The sequence below is a fragment of the Podarcis muralis genome, chromosome 1, assembly GCF_964188315.1.
Source record: "Podarcis muralis chromosome 1, rPodMur119.hap1.1, whole genome shotgun sequence".
Taxonomy (NCBI): domain Eukaryota; kingdom Metazoa; phylum Chordata; class Lepidosauria; order Squamata; family Lacertidae; genus Podarcis; species Podarcis muralis.
Genome location: NC_135655.1, coordinates 23,304,674 through 23,321,441, shown reverse-complemented (window position 1 = coordinate 23,321,441; position 16,768 = coordinate 23,304,674). Strand labels below are relative to the sequence as shown.

At 45.0% G+C, this 16,768-nt stretch overlaps 2 protein-coding genes across 3 annotated transcripts in view; one reads left to right on the top strand and one right to left on the bottom strand.

Moving 5' to 3' along the window:
* RPS6KA5 (ribosomal protein S6 kinase A5) overlaps positions 1–10,564 on the bottom strand; it is a 31,424-nt gene extending 20,860 nt beyond the window's left edge. Inside the window, exons 1-4 of the mRNA XM_028717712.2 lie at positions 10,019–10,564; positions 3,730–3,801; positions 2,794–3,012; positions 504–619 (exon numbers count right to left, since the gene is read on the bottom strand). Coding sequence (XP_028573545.2) covers positions 504–619; positions 2,794–3,012; positions 3,730–3,801; positions 10,019–10,115 — 504 coding nt within the window. The 5' untranslated portion in view covers positions 10,116–10,564. The remainder of the gene's footprint in view (positions 1–503; positions 620–2,793; positions 3,013–3,729; positions 3,802–10,018) is intronic.
* A 209-nt stretch (positions 10,565–10,773) lies between these two features.
* DGLUCY (D-glutamate cyclase) overlaps positions 10,774–16,768 on the top strand; it is a 30,507-nt gene continuing 24,512 nt past the window's right edge. Inside the window, exon 1 of one of the 2 annotated variants that reach the window (XM_077924792.1) lies at positions 10,774–10,940. The gene's annotated coding sequence lies outside the window, so the exon portion shown is untranslated. The remainder of the gene's footprint in view (positions 10,941–16,768) is intronic. The other variant, XM_028717697.2, reaches the window with a different exon arrangement.

Here is a 16,768-nt window from a genome sequence, read left to right as displayed (position 1 = left end):
GTGGTGGGAGGTGAAGGAGGCATTTTGTACATAGGAAGAACCTTAATATTGGTTCACATTTAAGAATAATCCATAACTACATGCACAACCTGGAGAGAAATTTTTTCATGCCTCTTTCTCCTGTGTATCCAGAAGGATTTCACTAGCATTTAACGGCAATTTCCCCTGATCCTGCCTTGTGGTGCTGTTGGCTTGTATTGAAACAGGCCAGTTTGTTTTAACACACAATCTCTGGTGTGCATGGCACAGCAACCTATCTTAGAGGAAACTAAATATTATATTTTTGTAAATCACTTTGAGGTGTTGTTGTTTTTTAATAATCAAGCAATGTATAAATTGTATTAAAATTCCATAGGCATGTTTACCCATGCTGCTGCAAACAGCGTGTTAAATTTTGTCATGTCTAATGTTTATACAGTTTAAAGCGCAAGTCTTCTTTCCCCCTTTTTCACACTTCAAAAAACACATGGAATTTCTCAGGAAAGTTCAAATCATAGTTTTACCTTGTGCAGGTGTTCAAGTGCTAACACAATCTCTCCAATGTATATTCGTACCTCATCTTCAGTAAATCTCTCTCTCTGTGAAAGATGGGTAAAAAGTTCTCCTCCATTTATGTAATCTAAGATACAGGAAGTTGATTATTTAATGTAGCTTTATTTTTTTAAAAAAAAACACAACAGAAAGCAGTATCATCTATTCTAAATTGCTCAGTTTTGCTCAGTAAGAATAACAGACCTTTAAGAACCCATTACATGAAAACTCTGACAGACCCCAAGGAAAAGCTGCTACAACCATTTGTAATAAAAAAAGAAATGACTCCACCAGGTTGCTTAACCCAGAGTTCCATTTCTCCCCTCAAAGGATTCTTCCAGGCATTTAACATGGGATGACAATGCCTCACTCACTCACATTTTAGAGGGGTGGGGATTATGCCATCTTTGCCTAATCAGTCTGTTTTCTCAGCAACTATATGAAGTTTTCCCCTACCACAGATCAGACCAAAAAGAAACACAGTAGCAGTTCCTTATCACTGTTTTTTCCTTCTTTTTAAAAGCTCCTCCTGCTGGCTTGTGCCATTAATCACTTCCTCTTTCTACCAGTGCTAATCTAAATAGTCCTCTAATTAGCTTGTCCTCCAGAGTGCATGTTTGTGTGTGTGTTTAATTACCCTTGATGCAAAGACAGAAGGAACTGAAGTTTTAGAATTTGAACCTCTCTTTTTTCCTTAGAACAGAGAATGCACAACCAGTGTGAAAGTCTCTGCATTAACTTCTATCTCATTGCTGGGAGGAGGTAAGAACTACTAGAAATGAATAAACCATGAGTAGTTGGGTGAGAAGAGAAGAGAAGAGGCTCAGCAGAATGTGCAGCAAAATCCCACTAATGTAGATGCTCTGTTGCAATTATGGATGCAACATAAAACGGAAAAGAAACAATTAGAGAATTTGAAGGGCCCTCTCCTTCAGGAAGACCAAAAATCTAATTGGCCCATTGAGTTTCAACTACAGGTTTATTTAGAGTAGGGCTGAGCACGAACCACAAGATTGTAAAATAGCTTGATTCAGCTTGGACCAATTCAGAGGCTGCCCAAGTTGACACAGGGGTCCAAGCCTCATGGGCCAAATCTGACTTCCTGATAGACCAAGACTGACCCATGGGCTGCTGGTTGCCCAATCCCTGGATTATATACTTGGCCTGTCAGTCACAACAGACTTCTCACCTTGACATCTTCTTTAGATACATAAATTCCACTTTTGCAAAATTCTCTCCCTCAAAGCACTAGCGTTTGAGAGCACTGGTAAACACAGTCTCTCTAATTAAAAGCTAGACCAGTCAATCACAATGGAATTCTCCTTCTAGTCTCCTCACTCTGGTGTTTGCTCTCTCTTCTCCCTGGATCCCAACTGCTGAAAATGAAAATAGCCACCTGTCTGCAGCATTTTAAAAAAATGTCTAGATCACCAAGGTGCCATGAAGCGCTTCAGGGGTACCCGTTTTGCTAAAACCACCTTGTAGAGATCCCTCTTTGCCTCTTACAAGCCCAAAATCTCTCAGAGGCATAAGAGAAGCTTGAACAAGGGTTATGCAACTGAACTATCTGTAGCCGTGAACTGGAAACCAAAACTGACAAGCTGCGTTATTAAAGGAAAATATTCAAAAGCAGGGTGGGAGGCGGGGGGCAGGATTATAGTCTTGTCTAGATGTGTTAACATTCATGAACCTGAAGTGGGGCATGTCAGCACTGAAGGGAGAAAACGTATCTAAGCTGCCACACATTTGGTAGCCTGCATAAATACAATTTCAACACACATCTCCTTCTGATTTGTCAGAAGGCTTAAAGCTAACAACCAGCAACTTGTTGGTTTATCTCAGGTGCTCCAGTGTCACTGTGTTCCATTCCAGCATAGAACCACAAGCTAACCCCTTACTCTTCCACCCTCTGTCTTCTTCTCAGTACAGCCCCGGTTGCTTCCTCTGTAACATTATCAGGACATCTAACACACATAACACATGAATGTTTGTATTTTCTAATGTGACTTGCTTTCAGATCACTGAAAAAGTTTGTTTATTGATTTCAGTTGGTCTGCTTTGAGCATGGTCAATACAACTTATAGATCCATGATAAGAATAAATAATTTTAAAAGCATATTCTTCAGTTTGTAAACTCTTTGGATGTTTATTATATTCTACCATTGACTGGCCTGGCACTCTTAACATGGAATCACTGAACTTTAATGTTAGATTTTTTTGTTTGTTTCAGTGAAAATATTTCGTTGTTATATTAAAACTTACCCAAAATGAGATGAAGCTTTGCATCTGTCTGAAACGCATAATGCAAAGTCACCAAAAATGGTGACTGTCGGATGTGTTCTAGTACCTGCCGTTCAGTCTTCGTATGTTCAGTTGTTTTGGCTTTTTGAATTATTGTTGCTTTTTTCAAAACCTTCATGGCATATAACTTGCCAGCATCATGACCACTTATCTTCCTGACTAGAAACACCTTCCCATAAGCTAAAAACAAATATGGCACAGTATAAAATACTCAAAAAACAACAGATATTTGTATGAGTAATTGGATACCATAGTATTCAATTCCTATCACTTTCCCATCTTCACAACTGAGCAAAGTACCTAAATCAAGGTAATTCCAACCCTATACACATAGAAAGATAATTATTGGAATCTCTGAACTCAATGGCATTTCTATACCTTGTTGACTGAAATAATACTGAATTAAAATGAAAAGTGATAATAGAAATGGAAAAATGAGAAAAGGGAGATGTCAGAATATATGGGGAATACCCAAGGTTTGCAGGAGCAGATTTTTTAAAAAACAAAACAAAACAAAAACCTACGGTGGAAAACCACCCAATAAGTATTCAGCATTCTCAGCAGCCATATAATACTGAGTGTAAGTCTGGAAGAAGAAAAAGGGGGAACGGATGGTATAACTTGGAGGAGAGCTTGTCTGGAAGCACTTCTGGTAGAAGGGTAAAGAAGCAGTCCTACTTGTTACTCCTATTGAGGAAAAAAACAGGGTATGGGGAAGTGAATAGAATAGGATATCCTGAAAAGGATAATGGTCCCTCGCAGGAACCCTAACAAGAGCACTTTAAACATATTGTGTATGCAGTCATTAAACTTAAGATCTTTTTAATAAAAAAAACCCCTACTTAACAATTGTTTTAATATTTTCATATTTAATTAGCAAAGAGAACCTATTCTTACCTCCTGTCCCAAGAACTTTCAGCAGTTCAAAGTTCTCAATGCCCACCTTCTCTACATGACCAGTCAAGTTTGCTAAGAAAACACAAAAACATTTTAGTGTAAAATTACTAGCTTTGTCTAACACACACACATAAACAAACACAAAACAAGGAACAGGTCAAGGCTGCTGTCAGCTGCTATCAACAATAGCTACTAGATGTCTAGACCCCAAACCACATTGTATTAAAACTGTTTAGAAGCCATTTTGTATTATAAATGAATAAATAAGATTAGAACTTAGCTTATGTTGAGACATCACAACATTCACAACAAGTTCTGCTGCTGTCAACAGCTGCTGATGTAGAATGAGGTGGGAAAACAAACGTTCCCAGCCCTTCTTGTTTGCTGCCTCTCCTCCCAACTCTTTTATAGATGCAGAACTAATAATGGAACATTACTTGAGCTTTTGACACCACCCCGCCCCACCAGAAAAAAAGAAGGGAGAAAACCACTGCTTCCTGACAATCTCAAAACCTACCGTACACACACATTCTGCATCCCATCTTTTATCTCCTTTCCTCAAGAGAAAAGGGTCAAGTACACAGGCACTGAATTTTGCCTGTGAAATACAGTGGTGCCTCGCAAGACGAAATTAATTTGTTCCGCGAGTTTTGTCGTCTTGCGATTTTTTTCGTCTTGAGAAGCACGGCGTCGGAAAAGTTTTGGAAAAGCTTCAAAAATCACCAAAGTCTTCAAAAACCTCAAAAAAGGCTACCACACCGCGTGCTATGAGTTGCTCCTCGAAGTCAAGTCGCAACTGTATTAACGGTGTTAAGAAAAAGGAAACAAACTTGCAAGACGTTTCCGTCTTGCAAAGCAAGCCCATAGGGAAAATCGTCTTGCGAAGCAGCTCAAAAAACAAAAAACCCTTTTGTCTTGCGAGTTTTCCGTCTTGCGAGGCATTCGTCTTGCGAGGTACCACTGTAAACTTAGTCCCTCCTGTCCACTTCCCCCTTTTTTCAAGGGAATGGCAACTTGGTGAAGCAGCACTAGCAGCTGGGATATCGGCTGTGAAATGCATCCTATAAATTCTAATCAACTTAAGGGTTTGAGCAAGCCATTTCCCGCAACACTCAAGTGAAACCCCCTAACACACCATAGGCCCCGGAAGCTCACAACCCTTTTTGTTCTTTTAACACTGTTATCATAATTTACAAGTTAATGCACCCCCAACACTACTGGGGAGTTCCCAAGTATACAATAGTTTTTGGGTGGCCACATGTCACCACTACTAAACTGACAGGCACTCACTATCCAAGTTTGCTATTTGAGGGAATGTTTTTATTTATGGAGGAAATGAAACATGGGTCATTTTAACATATTGTAGAAATTATGGGTTGAATCCAGACCTATTTGGTTATATTTAATTTCAGTTTAAATCAGTGAGATTTAAATGGGAACTATGTGCAACTAACTAGATCCAGAGAGAAAATCCGGCATGATTTCAGGGGCTCTTTATCATAACAGAGCTAATTCACATTTATTTCTGAAGTGGTCAGGTTCTAACACTGTGGTTTTATCACATTTTTACATAGGAAATGGTTGGTGTGAAACAGTTACCACATGAAAAACTGAAGAGTTACCACATCTGAGGAAACACTACAAAAGAAAGACTGTGAAGTTTATTTGCATTTCAAAATGAGACTTCAATGTTTTTCTAACCAATGTAACAACAACTGGATGCCCATGCTGAATTGAAAAAGATATGTTTTTTCTTAGATGTGATTCTTTCTTGCAACATCTACATATATTCATATATGTAAAATAAAACATAAAGAACAATTTATTTGAATAACAAATTATTGTGATTTTGAGGCAATACCTGAAGTAGCTGGGATGAATATGAACAAAGCATTGTTAACCCTACTTGCTAAACCTATCCATTTTATTCACTTGCATGAATAAACTAAAAGTAATGAGTATGAGCTGTATGCCATTACAGAAGTACATCATGTCCATTAGCAGCAGCCTAGCATCTATGAAAAACCAGAAGGCTTTATTCTATGCTTAATTCAAGGTGTGCCACAGTGCTATACAAGATGCCTACACTCTTGCTGGGACTAATGCGTCAAGAATTTAATCAGTGACATACTGTAAAATGTGCTTTTATGCAAGATTTTAGGCAGCAATCAAGCACAGGATAAAGGAGGGAGAAGCAGTAAAAAGAAAATGAAGCACTATAAACAAATCCCTCCCTAGCAGCCGTTTTGAGGGAAGCATTAATAATCATTTCAAAAAAGAGAGAAACATTCAGGGAGTTTTTGCAATGGTTTCCTTCCAATTTCTGCTTGACTTTAGCTGGCTTATCTGTCAGGATGAATAACAGTCACAAAGTAAGGAGATAAAGTAGAAATTAAAAATGAAAAGCAGGTGTCAACTCGTCTTAAGTAGATAGTATATTTTGATACTTTATGTTCTCTGTGGCAACATACAGCAGAATACAACAATAAAAGTTAACATTGTTTAAGATGGTGGCACTTATTTTAAAACTGAAGATCTCATACTATATTGTTAGTGTTCACACACACAAAGGAGGACGTAATAGAAATACTGAGCCAACTATTATTAAAAAATGCTCTGAAAAAGATCAAAACTGGGTAGAACTGCTTGTCTGATGACTTTATTTCCCACCTCCCTAAACCCTTTACTGTAGATATTTAAAGTGCTAATAACTAGTTAACATGGCATATACCATATTTTTCGCCCCATAGGACGCACCGGCCCATAGGACGCACCTAGTTTTTTGGGGGGGAAATAAAGAAAAAAAGTTATCCCCCCCCCCAGGTGCGGGGCTGGGGCGGGGGAAGTCCGAGCTTCCCCCGACCCCAGCCCCTAGAACAGGCTGCTATCCGCTAGCCGTGGGAGAGCTGCGTGGCTCTCCCACGGCTAGCGGAGCACTTCGGTCTGCACGAAGACCGAAGCTTGGGGCGTGCTGAGCTCAGCGCGCCCCAAGCTTCTAGGTGTCGGCAAGGTCTCCGCTAGCCGTGGGAGAGCCACGTGACTTCGCGGGGCTCTCCCACGGCTAGCGGAGCGCTGCGCAAAGCCCGAAGCTTGGGGCGTGCTGAGTTCAGCGCACCCCAAGCTTCTGGGTGCAGGCAAGCTCTCCGCTAGCCATGGGAGAGCTGCGTCTCCCACGGCTAGCGGACAGCTTCCTGAAGCCTGGAGACCCCCCTCGCTCTCCAGGCTTCAGCGAAAGCCTGCATTCGCCCCATAGGACGCACACACATTTCCCCTTCATTTTTTGAAGTGGAAAAGTGCGTCCTAAAGGGCGAAAAATACGGTACCCATTTAAAGAGACAGTACTGTATTAAGCTTGTGTAGTGTGTAATCTCCTAATAAATAAACACTAATATATTGGTTAAATAAAGTAACTCTATCCAACTAACTTTGTACCATGCTTATTTCCCTCAACTACCAGTTACTGGAAAGTTAAGAATGTAATGGGTATAAGTAATATTAAATGGTAGCAGAAAACCATTGGCATGGAAGTCAGGTTTTGTCAGGAAACACCTATTTACTTTTCCTCCACACATTCCCATCACACCGTCCTTTGGCTCTAGTCAACCAGAGCAGCTTCTACCTATTCCACCCTTGAAACCCTCCTCATTAGCTGTGATAACTAAATGAAATCTCTAAGTCAGCGGTGGGAAACCCATGTGGCCTAAGAGGCTGTTTCAGCCGAGCAAAGCTCACCTGCTCAACACCTGGTGTCATATATGAACTCAGGTGTGGGGCAAGCAAAGGAAGGCTTGGGCAAAATGGGCTTTGCAGGCACTGTTGTTCAGCTGATCAGCAGGGTCTGCAAACCTCTTGTGTAGTACTTCCCATGCGCCATCAATTGTGAGCACTTGGGAAGAATTACAGACAAGGCTTCCCCTGCCCTGACAACCAGCTGATTGTCAATGTTTGGGTAGTGCAGTGCATAGTGCTTCCCCAGCACTCACAATCACCTTTTTGTTGATAACTGAGAAGTGCCACCCAACTTTTTTGCCCCTATGTTTTCATTTCAAACAGCATCGCAATGGGGTCAGAAAAGGTCCCCTAACTTCATTGTTACATCAGGTGTTTAACAGCTGGGTGTTCCTGCCCACCTGTCAAATGTGGCCTGCAGAGGTATGCCTGGATGTAAGTTCCCCATCACTGCTGTAAATTCAGAAACAGTATCATTTCAGTTACCAGCCACTGGATATATACAACAGAAGACCCCTGTTTTCTCATGCTCTGCTTGGGAGCTGCTCAGAACATTTGGCTCATCACTGTCTGAAACAAGATTATCTAGATAAAAACAAGTTACTTGCCTAAGGAAGTTAAATGAGTACAAAGTAGAGATGAGATCTGAAACCAATGCCCAAATCATTTCCTTTTCAGTTAATTCTTACCAAGCATTTGTTTTCCTCTGGTTCACCCCCCTCTGCCACACCAAAATATTCCCTCATATTCCTCCACAATTCCACTTCTGGTCACAGAACCTGCCATTTTTCTAACTTGACTTCTATTCCAAAAACATGGCACTCTTGCACTCTATCACCTCTTCAGTATCTATCTACCTATAAACCTGATCTTATCCATTATTGCTCTGCCTCCAACATAAAGGGCAGCCAGTTTTCCCAGGACAGACATTAAGCTTGTAATTTCCAAGACCCTTTTTTAAAAACTGGTGTCACACTGCCTTACTTTCCAATCCAAAGGTTCAGAGGCTGATCTGAGGGACACATGTTATCAGAAGATCCTCAATTTCACATTTGATTTTTTGATAACTCAGATGCGTGTCATCCGGACCTGATAATTAGTTTTAATTTTATTAGGCTTAGATGACATAGGAAAGTAAGATGCAATATCCACATTACAGTTTTGAGAAAGAGTTTCCCCATCCCTCAACATCTTCTCTATTTTTTGCAGTTTATCTGCTAGTGATTTCTTTAGAAAGTTCATGAACAATTTGTAGCATTCAGCTATCAAGTCACCTAAGTCAGGGACTTTATCAGGCTTTAATGATTTCATTGCACTAACTGCCTCATCTTCCATAATATGTACAATTCATAGTAACTGAGGAGGTACCCATTCAGTACTGTGAGGTTCAGCAGTTACTCCACTAACAGCATGCGTTCGCTGGGACTTAGGTACTTCTATGTAAGTATGCACAGCAGGCATGGGGAATGTGTGGACTTGGAAATGTTGTTGGGATCTATTCCACACCAACCCCAAGCAGCATCACCAACAGTCCAAGTATAACAGGAGCTCAGTGGACAACATCTGGAGGGCCACAAATCCCCCTCCTGCATAGGATTGCACCCTATATTACCAAGAAAGCTATTTAAAACCAGGGGTGCCAACTTGAATAAAATATTGGGCACGTAAGCCCCCCACACTGTAAAACAGATCACATGACACACACACACTATTTGAATGACACACACACACTTTGGAGAGGCCTGGACCCCCTCAACTATTTTATTGGGGGAGCCCAAGGGACCTCTGCCCCTAAAAGTTGGCTCCTAGGTTTAAAACAGCAACAACTGCCATCGTAACAATATTAATGCATGGTGAGGAATGAGTGAGAGAAACAACAAGGTTTCTTTACCAGAAATACCGTGTGCATAACAATAAAGCGCAGCGTTTTTGAGCAACAGAAGAATCAGGGCAATCTGGGGGGGGGGGACAGCAAATGCCCTGGGCGATTTCCTACGAAGACTGCTGCCAAAATTCGCAGCAAGGCGATGGGTGAGAAGGAGGCATCTTTCCCAGACCTCCGTTCACCAAAGTACGTACCCGCCTCGGCAGGTCTCTCCTCTCCTGACATCGCTCGCCGCTTTCCCGCAGCTGCCACTCGCCCGCCGCCAAACATTTCCCCCTCGTCCGCCGCTGCAACCGAGTCCTTCTCCCCGTCCCGCTTCCCCAACCTCCAAGCCCTCCCCGCGCTCCCCGGTTCTCCCCCGAGCCCTTCTTCTGCGGGCCTTAGTCGCCGCCCCTTCCTTAGCCCCATCGAGCAGCGTCCTCCTCCAGAGCTGCCCCGAGGCGCCTCGGCGACCCACTTCCCCCGTTTCTCTCCCCCCCCCCTCCTTACCACCTCACGCGCAGCTCACTTTGGCACACGGAAACAATCACTCCCTGATACCCCCCCCCAACCTCCCCCAGAGTTTCACGGGGATCTTCGCGCGCTTCCCTCCCTTCCCAGCCCCACATTTCGCGCCTCTTCAACCCCCCCCCCCCAAAACAGACCTTCCTTTCAAGAGGCTGACCTACTACTCACCGTTCTTCAGCTCGTGTTTGACGGTGAAGAGAGACGGGTCCGCTTCTTCCGCGGAGCGCCCGGAGGCTCCTTCCATTTCATCCGAGGGTCCCTCCATTTCCTCACAGAGCCCCCCCGCCGCCCCCCACTTTTCACCCTCTCCACGCCTGCCCCCCACCCCACGGAGTGCCGAGGGTGAGGCAGGGAGGCTCAGCAAGCGCCAGCGCCGCCCGAAAGGGAGACTTTATCCCTCAGCGAAGGTGCCCCATGTTCCGAGGGCTGCTGTTGTTGTTGTTCTGAGGGGAAGAAAAAAACAACCAACGAGAGCTTAGAAGACAATAACGAAACGAGGCGCCTACATTGACAAGCGCCCGTTTAACCATCGGCGCCTTTGGAAGCGCTTCAGAGCTCCTCTCACTCACCCACCGACCCCCATTCCTAGCTGGGGGGCGGGCGGGAGTAGAGAGACCGCCAAGAGGGTGGGGGGAGGGGCGGCAGGGTGAAGAAGCTCCGTTATCGACGAGATTCTATCGACTCCCCTCCCCTCCCCGCCGCCGCCACACTGAAGCAATCGGGGAAGGAGGTGGGAGGGGCGAGCCGAACGCCCATTGGCCCGCCAGGCTACACACGGCGCCCACGATTGGACAGCGCCCGTTGCATGTTACCACCCTCCCTCCGCCAAAAAGCCGCGGCCCGCCATTGGTTCAGCGCTTGGGCCAATCGCTCGCGCTATTTCTCGCTCTCTCGCCTGTCCCCTCCCTCCGCTTCCTGTCTCTGAGGGGATTCTGCTGCTGCTCCTCCTCCTCCTACCCCCGCCCCCCTTCGGCTCTCCGCCGCCCGGTTCACCTACTCCCCGCTTTCGAGTAAATATTATGCTCCCGCCTCTCGAGCGGGCCGAGTCTCGAAGAGGCTAGATCGGTTGCCTAGACACGGAGGATGGCCGGTGAGTGGACCCTTGGCGGCGCTGTCACCAGCTGGGCTTGGAGGGTCTCGCGCGAGATGCTGCCTCCCTTCTCGCAGCCGTTATTAGCCTTCCAGCAAGAGCAAAAAATGCAAAAGCAAAACAAAAAAAAGGAGGACACGGTGGCTCCGCGTTTAAGAGGCGCAGGGCGGGCAGAAGCAGCTTCCCGATCTCATTTCTAGTGACGGGAAAGTACAACTGATGTAGTCAAGCTGCAAGTGATTTCGGGGAGGGTGGGGAGCAAAACTGTCAACGTTTCTCCCTTTTTAAGGGAAACTCCCTTATTCCGAATAGGATTCCTCGCAAGAAAAGGGAAAAGTGGACAGCTATGGTGGGGAGTCATTTCTGCAGCCAGCAGACGTAGCTAGGAATTGTCCTCGCTTTGAGGTGGCCAGAAATGGCAAACGACTTTCAAATGTCAAAGCACAGAGTACGTATATTTCTGAGGCAATTAGGCCCGTGATTTATTTCCTTGTACAGTAGGGGTGCATTTGATATCCCCACCCCACCCCCCACACATACATTGATCATCAACCAATGTGTTTTTTGCTTCTTTAATGCAAGGCAAGTGCTCCCCCCCCCCCTTTTAGGGATACTGGTAGCAAAGTACTGCAGCTCTTCTAGAGGTTAACTCTGAGGTTTCAGAGCAATCTCGTACTTGCCTATCCTGAGATACGCTGTGACTGCACCAGTGGAACAGCCAGCCTGTTCCAGGCATCTCATATAGAGGTTAAGACTGTCAGCCAGGAGAGCCATGTTCTATCCCCACTGTCAGAAGAAGTATGCCTCTGAATGCTACCTGCTGGGAACTGCAGCTGCCCTCACACCCTGCTTGCAGGTGTACCACAGGAACCTGATGGCCATTGTGAGAGCAGGCTGCTGGACTAGATAAGTCATTGGCCTGATCCAGCCAAGCTCTTCTTATGCTCTTTCGTTCTTATGCCCAGAAGGGGTGTAGGAAAACACACAAGCAGAAAATACAACATATATGCATATATGGCAGACCTGCCCACAGACACTGGAAACTCTGCACTCCCTCATTCATTAATGGAGGAAAAGCCATGGACTGAACAGGTATAGCATATGGCTCTCCATAGTATTGGTCCCATCCCACCCACAACTCCACTGGATTTTTGTGTTTTTGACATATTCTACCACTGTGTCTGTCTTGGCAGCAGTGCATCTGGCGTTCATGCAGCAAAGCAAGGCTCCCATCAAATGCTACTGTAGCCTCTCAGACAGCATGTATTTAGCATAGGATTGTGCCTTCAGGCTGCAATACTGTACTCACTTACATGGGGGTAAGGCCCATTTATCTAAATGGGACTTATTTCTGACTAGGTGTGCATTAGGAAGAAAGCCCCATTCAACATGCATAAGATGAAGGTGCACATCTATGCTTGGGCTTAGGTTTAACAATGAGAAGATTGTATGCATATGCACACACAAAACTTAGGAACACCTGCTTTTCAAAGGAATTTAGCTATTACTTTCCTAGCACTGGAAAATACCGAGGACTGCTGGAGAGTTACAGAATTATGGAGTACTAAGAAAGTCCTTCAAATACATTGCAGTGAAGTGTTTCTTGGCTTGCTTGTACACCCTGTTAATTTGATCTAGACTTGCGTTCATTTACACGATTAAAGCAAATCCAAGGCGGGGTGTGTGTGTACGGAATTACCATAATAGCTAGCAAACACATTGGTGTTGAGATGTGGATGATTCCTGATGGCAATCCCAAATCAGCATCTTCTGTACTTCTCCATGTAAAGAACTGATCTGTCTTGCATGTACACAGGCACTAGAATTTAATAGCTGAAATACTAAAACTATCTGTATTTACTGAATTACGTAATGCTGAAGTATACCTTCATTGCTTTCATACGATATTGATGAATTATTCTATACAGCATAATGAATATATGTTTGTGTGTGTGTGATATAAATATATATATGTAAAAAGTGATGTACAGATATAGAGGGAGATAGATATTGCATTGATAGTTGAGGAATATTTTCTCAATATCCACATTCAGTGGCTTGCTGCTTACTAACTTACTTAAGAACCTTTTGCTGACTGTGTGTGTAATTTGTATGTCTAGTAGGACACTAATGAGCACATGTCCCAAAATCTTCACAGAAACCAGCTAGTGAGGGAGCCTGCTCCACAAACTGGAGAGAACCCTGGCTGAGGAAGCAGCAAAGCGAGTTAGGCAAACCTGTGAGTTCGGCAGCATGGCAAGGAGGCCAGGGCACCCCACTCTGCCCAACAAAATTATCATGAGATAAGCTTATTTTCTTTAAAATTATCCTAAAATCATATATTCACTACTATCTGTTAAACCTTATCAGATAAGGCTTATCTCATCCTGAAGTCCCAAAAACATTTTATAAAGAATCTTTCAGATACACTTAGGTATTTCTGCTTAGATCTGTGCTATCTAGTTGATGGGAAAGCCAGATCTTCTCCAGCAACTTCAAGGGCATAGTCACAAGCTTTGGTGGCAAATGCTTTCCTGTACTCTGCAAGGTAGGTGGTGCCGAGTCACTCCACCCCACTTGCTTCTAACCATAAGTCAAAATCCCCTTTTCTTCTTGTTATCACAATTACTCAAAGATCAAACAAATCCCACTTTGAATGGTCCTTGGGAATAATGATGTCATACCAGTTTTACTGCAAAGTTTTACAGCAAAGGAAGAATCTCTGTGCACCAGTTCTGACTGGGACCCAGGCGTTCAGTCCTATGCTGTATTGCCTCCATGCAGCTGAGCCCAGCATTGGGCTTTTATTAAAGTTTTGGGGGTGAGAAGTTAAACAAGAAGTGCATAACAATAGCATTCACCCTTAACTGTAACAAGCTGGAATTGAGGTGGAAATAGAAATAGAGGGCTTGGAGAGGAAGCCCGGGGCTATTTGTAGCCTTCAAATTCTTCAAAAGCTGTTACATAAGCAAAGTAAGCTATCTGAACTATTGATCACATTAGCAATGCAATGGTCCATTCCACAGAGCTCATGAGTAATAAAATCTTGGTAATAAAAAGTCCATGAGTTCAGTAATAATAAGCTCTATAGTGGGGAAAGATAATGAAATTGTATAGTCCAGGTTGTTAAGTCCTGCAGGTTGTTCTTGTTATGCAGCAGGAGCCACTCTTAAAACTTTTGCAGATTTGTACGAAAACCTTTACAGTACTCACAATCCAGATCCAACCTATTTACAGGACACTTGTATTCAAGCAAGACCAAATTGATATTTTGATCAGGTATCTTATGACTGAAGAGATACCTGAGGTAGCAAAAAAATAAATAAATGTAAACAAAGCAAAGCCCATGGGCCAGATGGCTTTTTTTTTGGGGGGGGGGGTTCTATAAAGCTTTGAAAGATTCTCTTGCTGGAATATGTCAAGACATTGTCTTGAGCAAACCGGTTTGGGACCCTAATCAGGACAGGGAAATCTGAGATGTAGTATTGGCTAATAGACTGGGTAGGTTGATAGGTGCCAAAACATCAGCAGGGCTTAGTCCCTCACAGCCAAATTGTTGACTCAGTCCAGAGGATCCTGAATATTATGCACCATTGTAAAACTAAGCAGCAGCCAGTGGCATTGGTCTCTCTAGATGCATATAAGGTTTTCAGCCAGATCAAATGGCCTTCAGGTACTAACCCATTTGAACATGGGCAATAAATTCATGAGTGTGACCCACAGCATTTACACAGAACCTGCAGCCAACAGTACAGCTTTGCTACTATTGGGGAATAGCATGAAGTATTTGGAGATGGTTCCCCCAAAAGGCCTTATCCGGCTCAAAAGGCAAAGCTGTGGCCCATTGAGCAAAGAGGTGAAAAGGGAGTTGCAAGCATGGAATAACAATCTCACCTGGCTGGTATAGAAATGGCTATCTCCCTCAACTTCTGTACTTGTTTCAAACACTCCTTGTTCTGCTGCAGGCAGAAATAAATACTTGGCAGCAACTAGTAAACCAGTTTATCAAGAGTAATGGAAAAACCCAAGGTGAATAAAAATATGCTGTACGACTGCCAACAGATAGGGGTTTGGGAATTCCAAGTCTGCAAGTGTATTATGAAGCCTACAATTTAATGCAACTGATTCAATTGGTCAAGGGCAATTACGATTTCAATTGGGTAGGCATGGAGAGCACAACTGTTGGACAGGGCCCTTCAGTTTCTTAAGCTGACTGCAACCAGGTTACAAAACACAAAGAACCCATACAATCCGACTATCCTCTCAGTATAACAAAGGTGGTTCATAGTACCAGCTCCTTCTGAATCACCTCTTACTCCCATTTCGAAATACCGTATTTTTCGCCCTATAGGACGCACCTTTTCCCCTCCAAAAATGAAGGGAAAATGTGTGTGCGTCCTATGGGGCAAATGCAGGCTTTCGCTGAAGCCTGGAGAGCGAGAGGGGTCGGTGCGCACCGACCCCTCTCGCTCTCTAGGCTTCAGGAAGCTATCCGCAAGCCTTGCGAGCCCGGCGGGAGGTCCCGCGGGCTCGCAAGGCTTGCGGGCAGCAGCCTGCAGCCCAAAAGCTCGGGGGACAGCGGGGAGTTGCAGCGCCGCCACCCCACTATTCCCCGACCTGGTCTGGAGGCTGGTGGGGGGGGAGAAGCAAGCTTGCTTCCCCCCCCCGCCAGCCCCACAAGCTCGGGGGATAGCGGGGAGGCGGAGCGCCGCCACCCCGCTATTCCCCGACTTGATCTGGAGGCTGGCGGGGGGTGGGGGAGAAGCAAGCTTGCTTCTCCCCCCCGCCAGCCCCACAAGCTCGCGGAATAGCGGGGTGGCGAAGCGCCGCCACCCCACTATTCCCCGACCTGATCTGGAGGCTGGCGGCTGGCAAGCCGCTGCCCCACCGAGGCTAGTGAGGCTGTCCCTGAAGGCAGAAGAGGGAGGCGGAGCGTTCAGTCTCCCTCTTCTAGCTTGGGGGTGGCTGCGCAAACCTGGGGGGGAAATAAAAATTTTTTCCTTGATTTCTCCCCAAAAAAACTAGGTGCGTCCTATGGGCCGGTGCGTCCTATAGGGCGAAAAATACAGTACCCACATTTCGCAGACGTGTCTAAATATAACCAGTTTGAAGTGTGGGAGGGGAAGGGTCTGTATTGGGTGGTGGACTTGTTCTTCAATGGGGTGCCTCCTACCTACAGAACAATTGCAAGCTAGACCAAGGGGGAAGCAGGGGGGCAGCTACCCCCCTAAATCAAGTAAAGCAAAAAAATACTTAACTAACTGAGGTTCTCCCCACCCAACATGAAACCTGCCCCCCTAACTTGAAGGCTGCCCTCCCCAACATAAATCCTGGCTACGCCCATGAACTAGACTGGGAGGTGAGGCCCCCTTGGCTATAGCTAATGCTGATTCCATTGTTAAAAAGGTAAAGGTACCCCTGCCCGTACAGGCCAGTCTTGACAGACTCTAGGGTTGTGCGCCCATCTCACTCTATAGGCCGGGGGCCAGCGCTGTCCGGAGACACTTCCGGGTCACGTGGCCAGCGTGACAAGCTGCATCTGGCGAGCCAGCGCAGCACACGGAACGCCGTTTACCTTCCCGCTAGTAAGCGGTCCCTATTTATCTACTTGCACCCAGGGGTGCTTTCGAACTGCTAGGTTGGCAGGCGCTGGGACCGAGCAGCGGGAGCGCACCCCGCCGCGGGGATTCGAACCGCCAACCTTTCGATCGGCAAGTCCTAGGCGCTGAGGCTTTAACCCACAGCGCCACCCGCGTCCCTTGATTCCATTGTTAAGCAGATACAATTTTCACACACAAGAGCCTCTGAGAATATTAACATTTTATAAA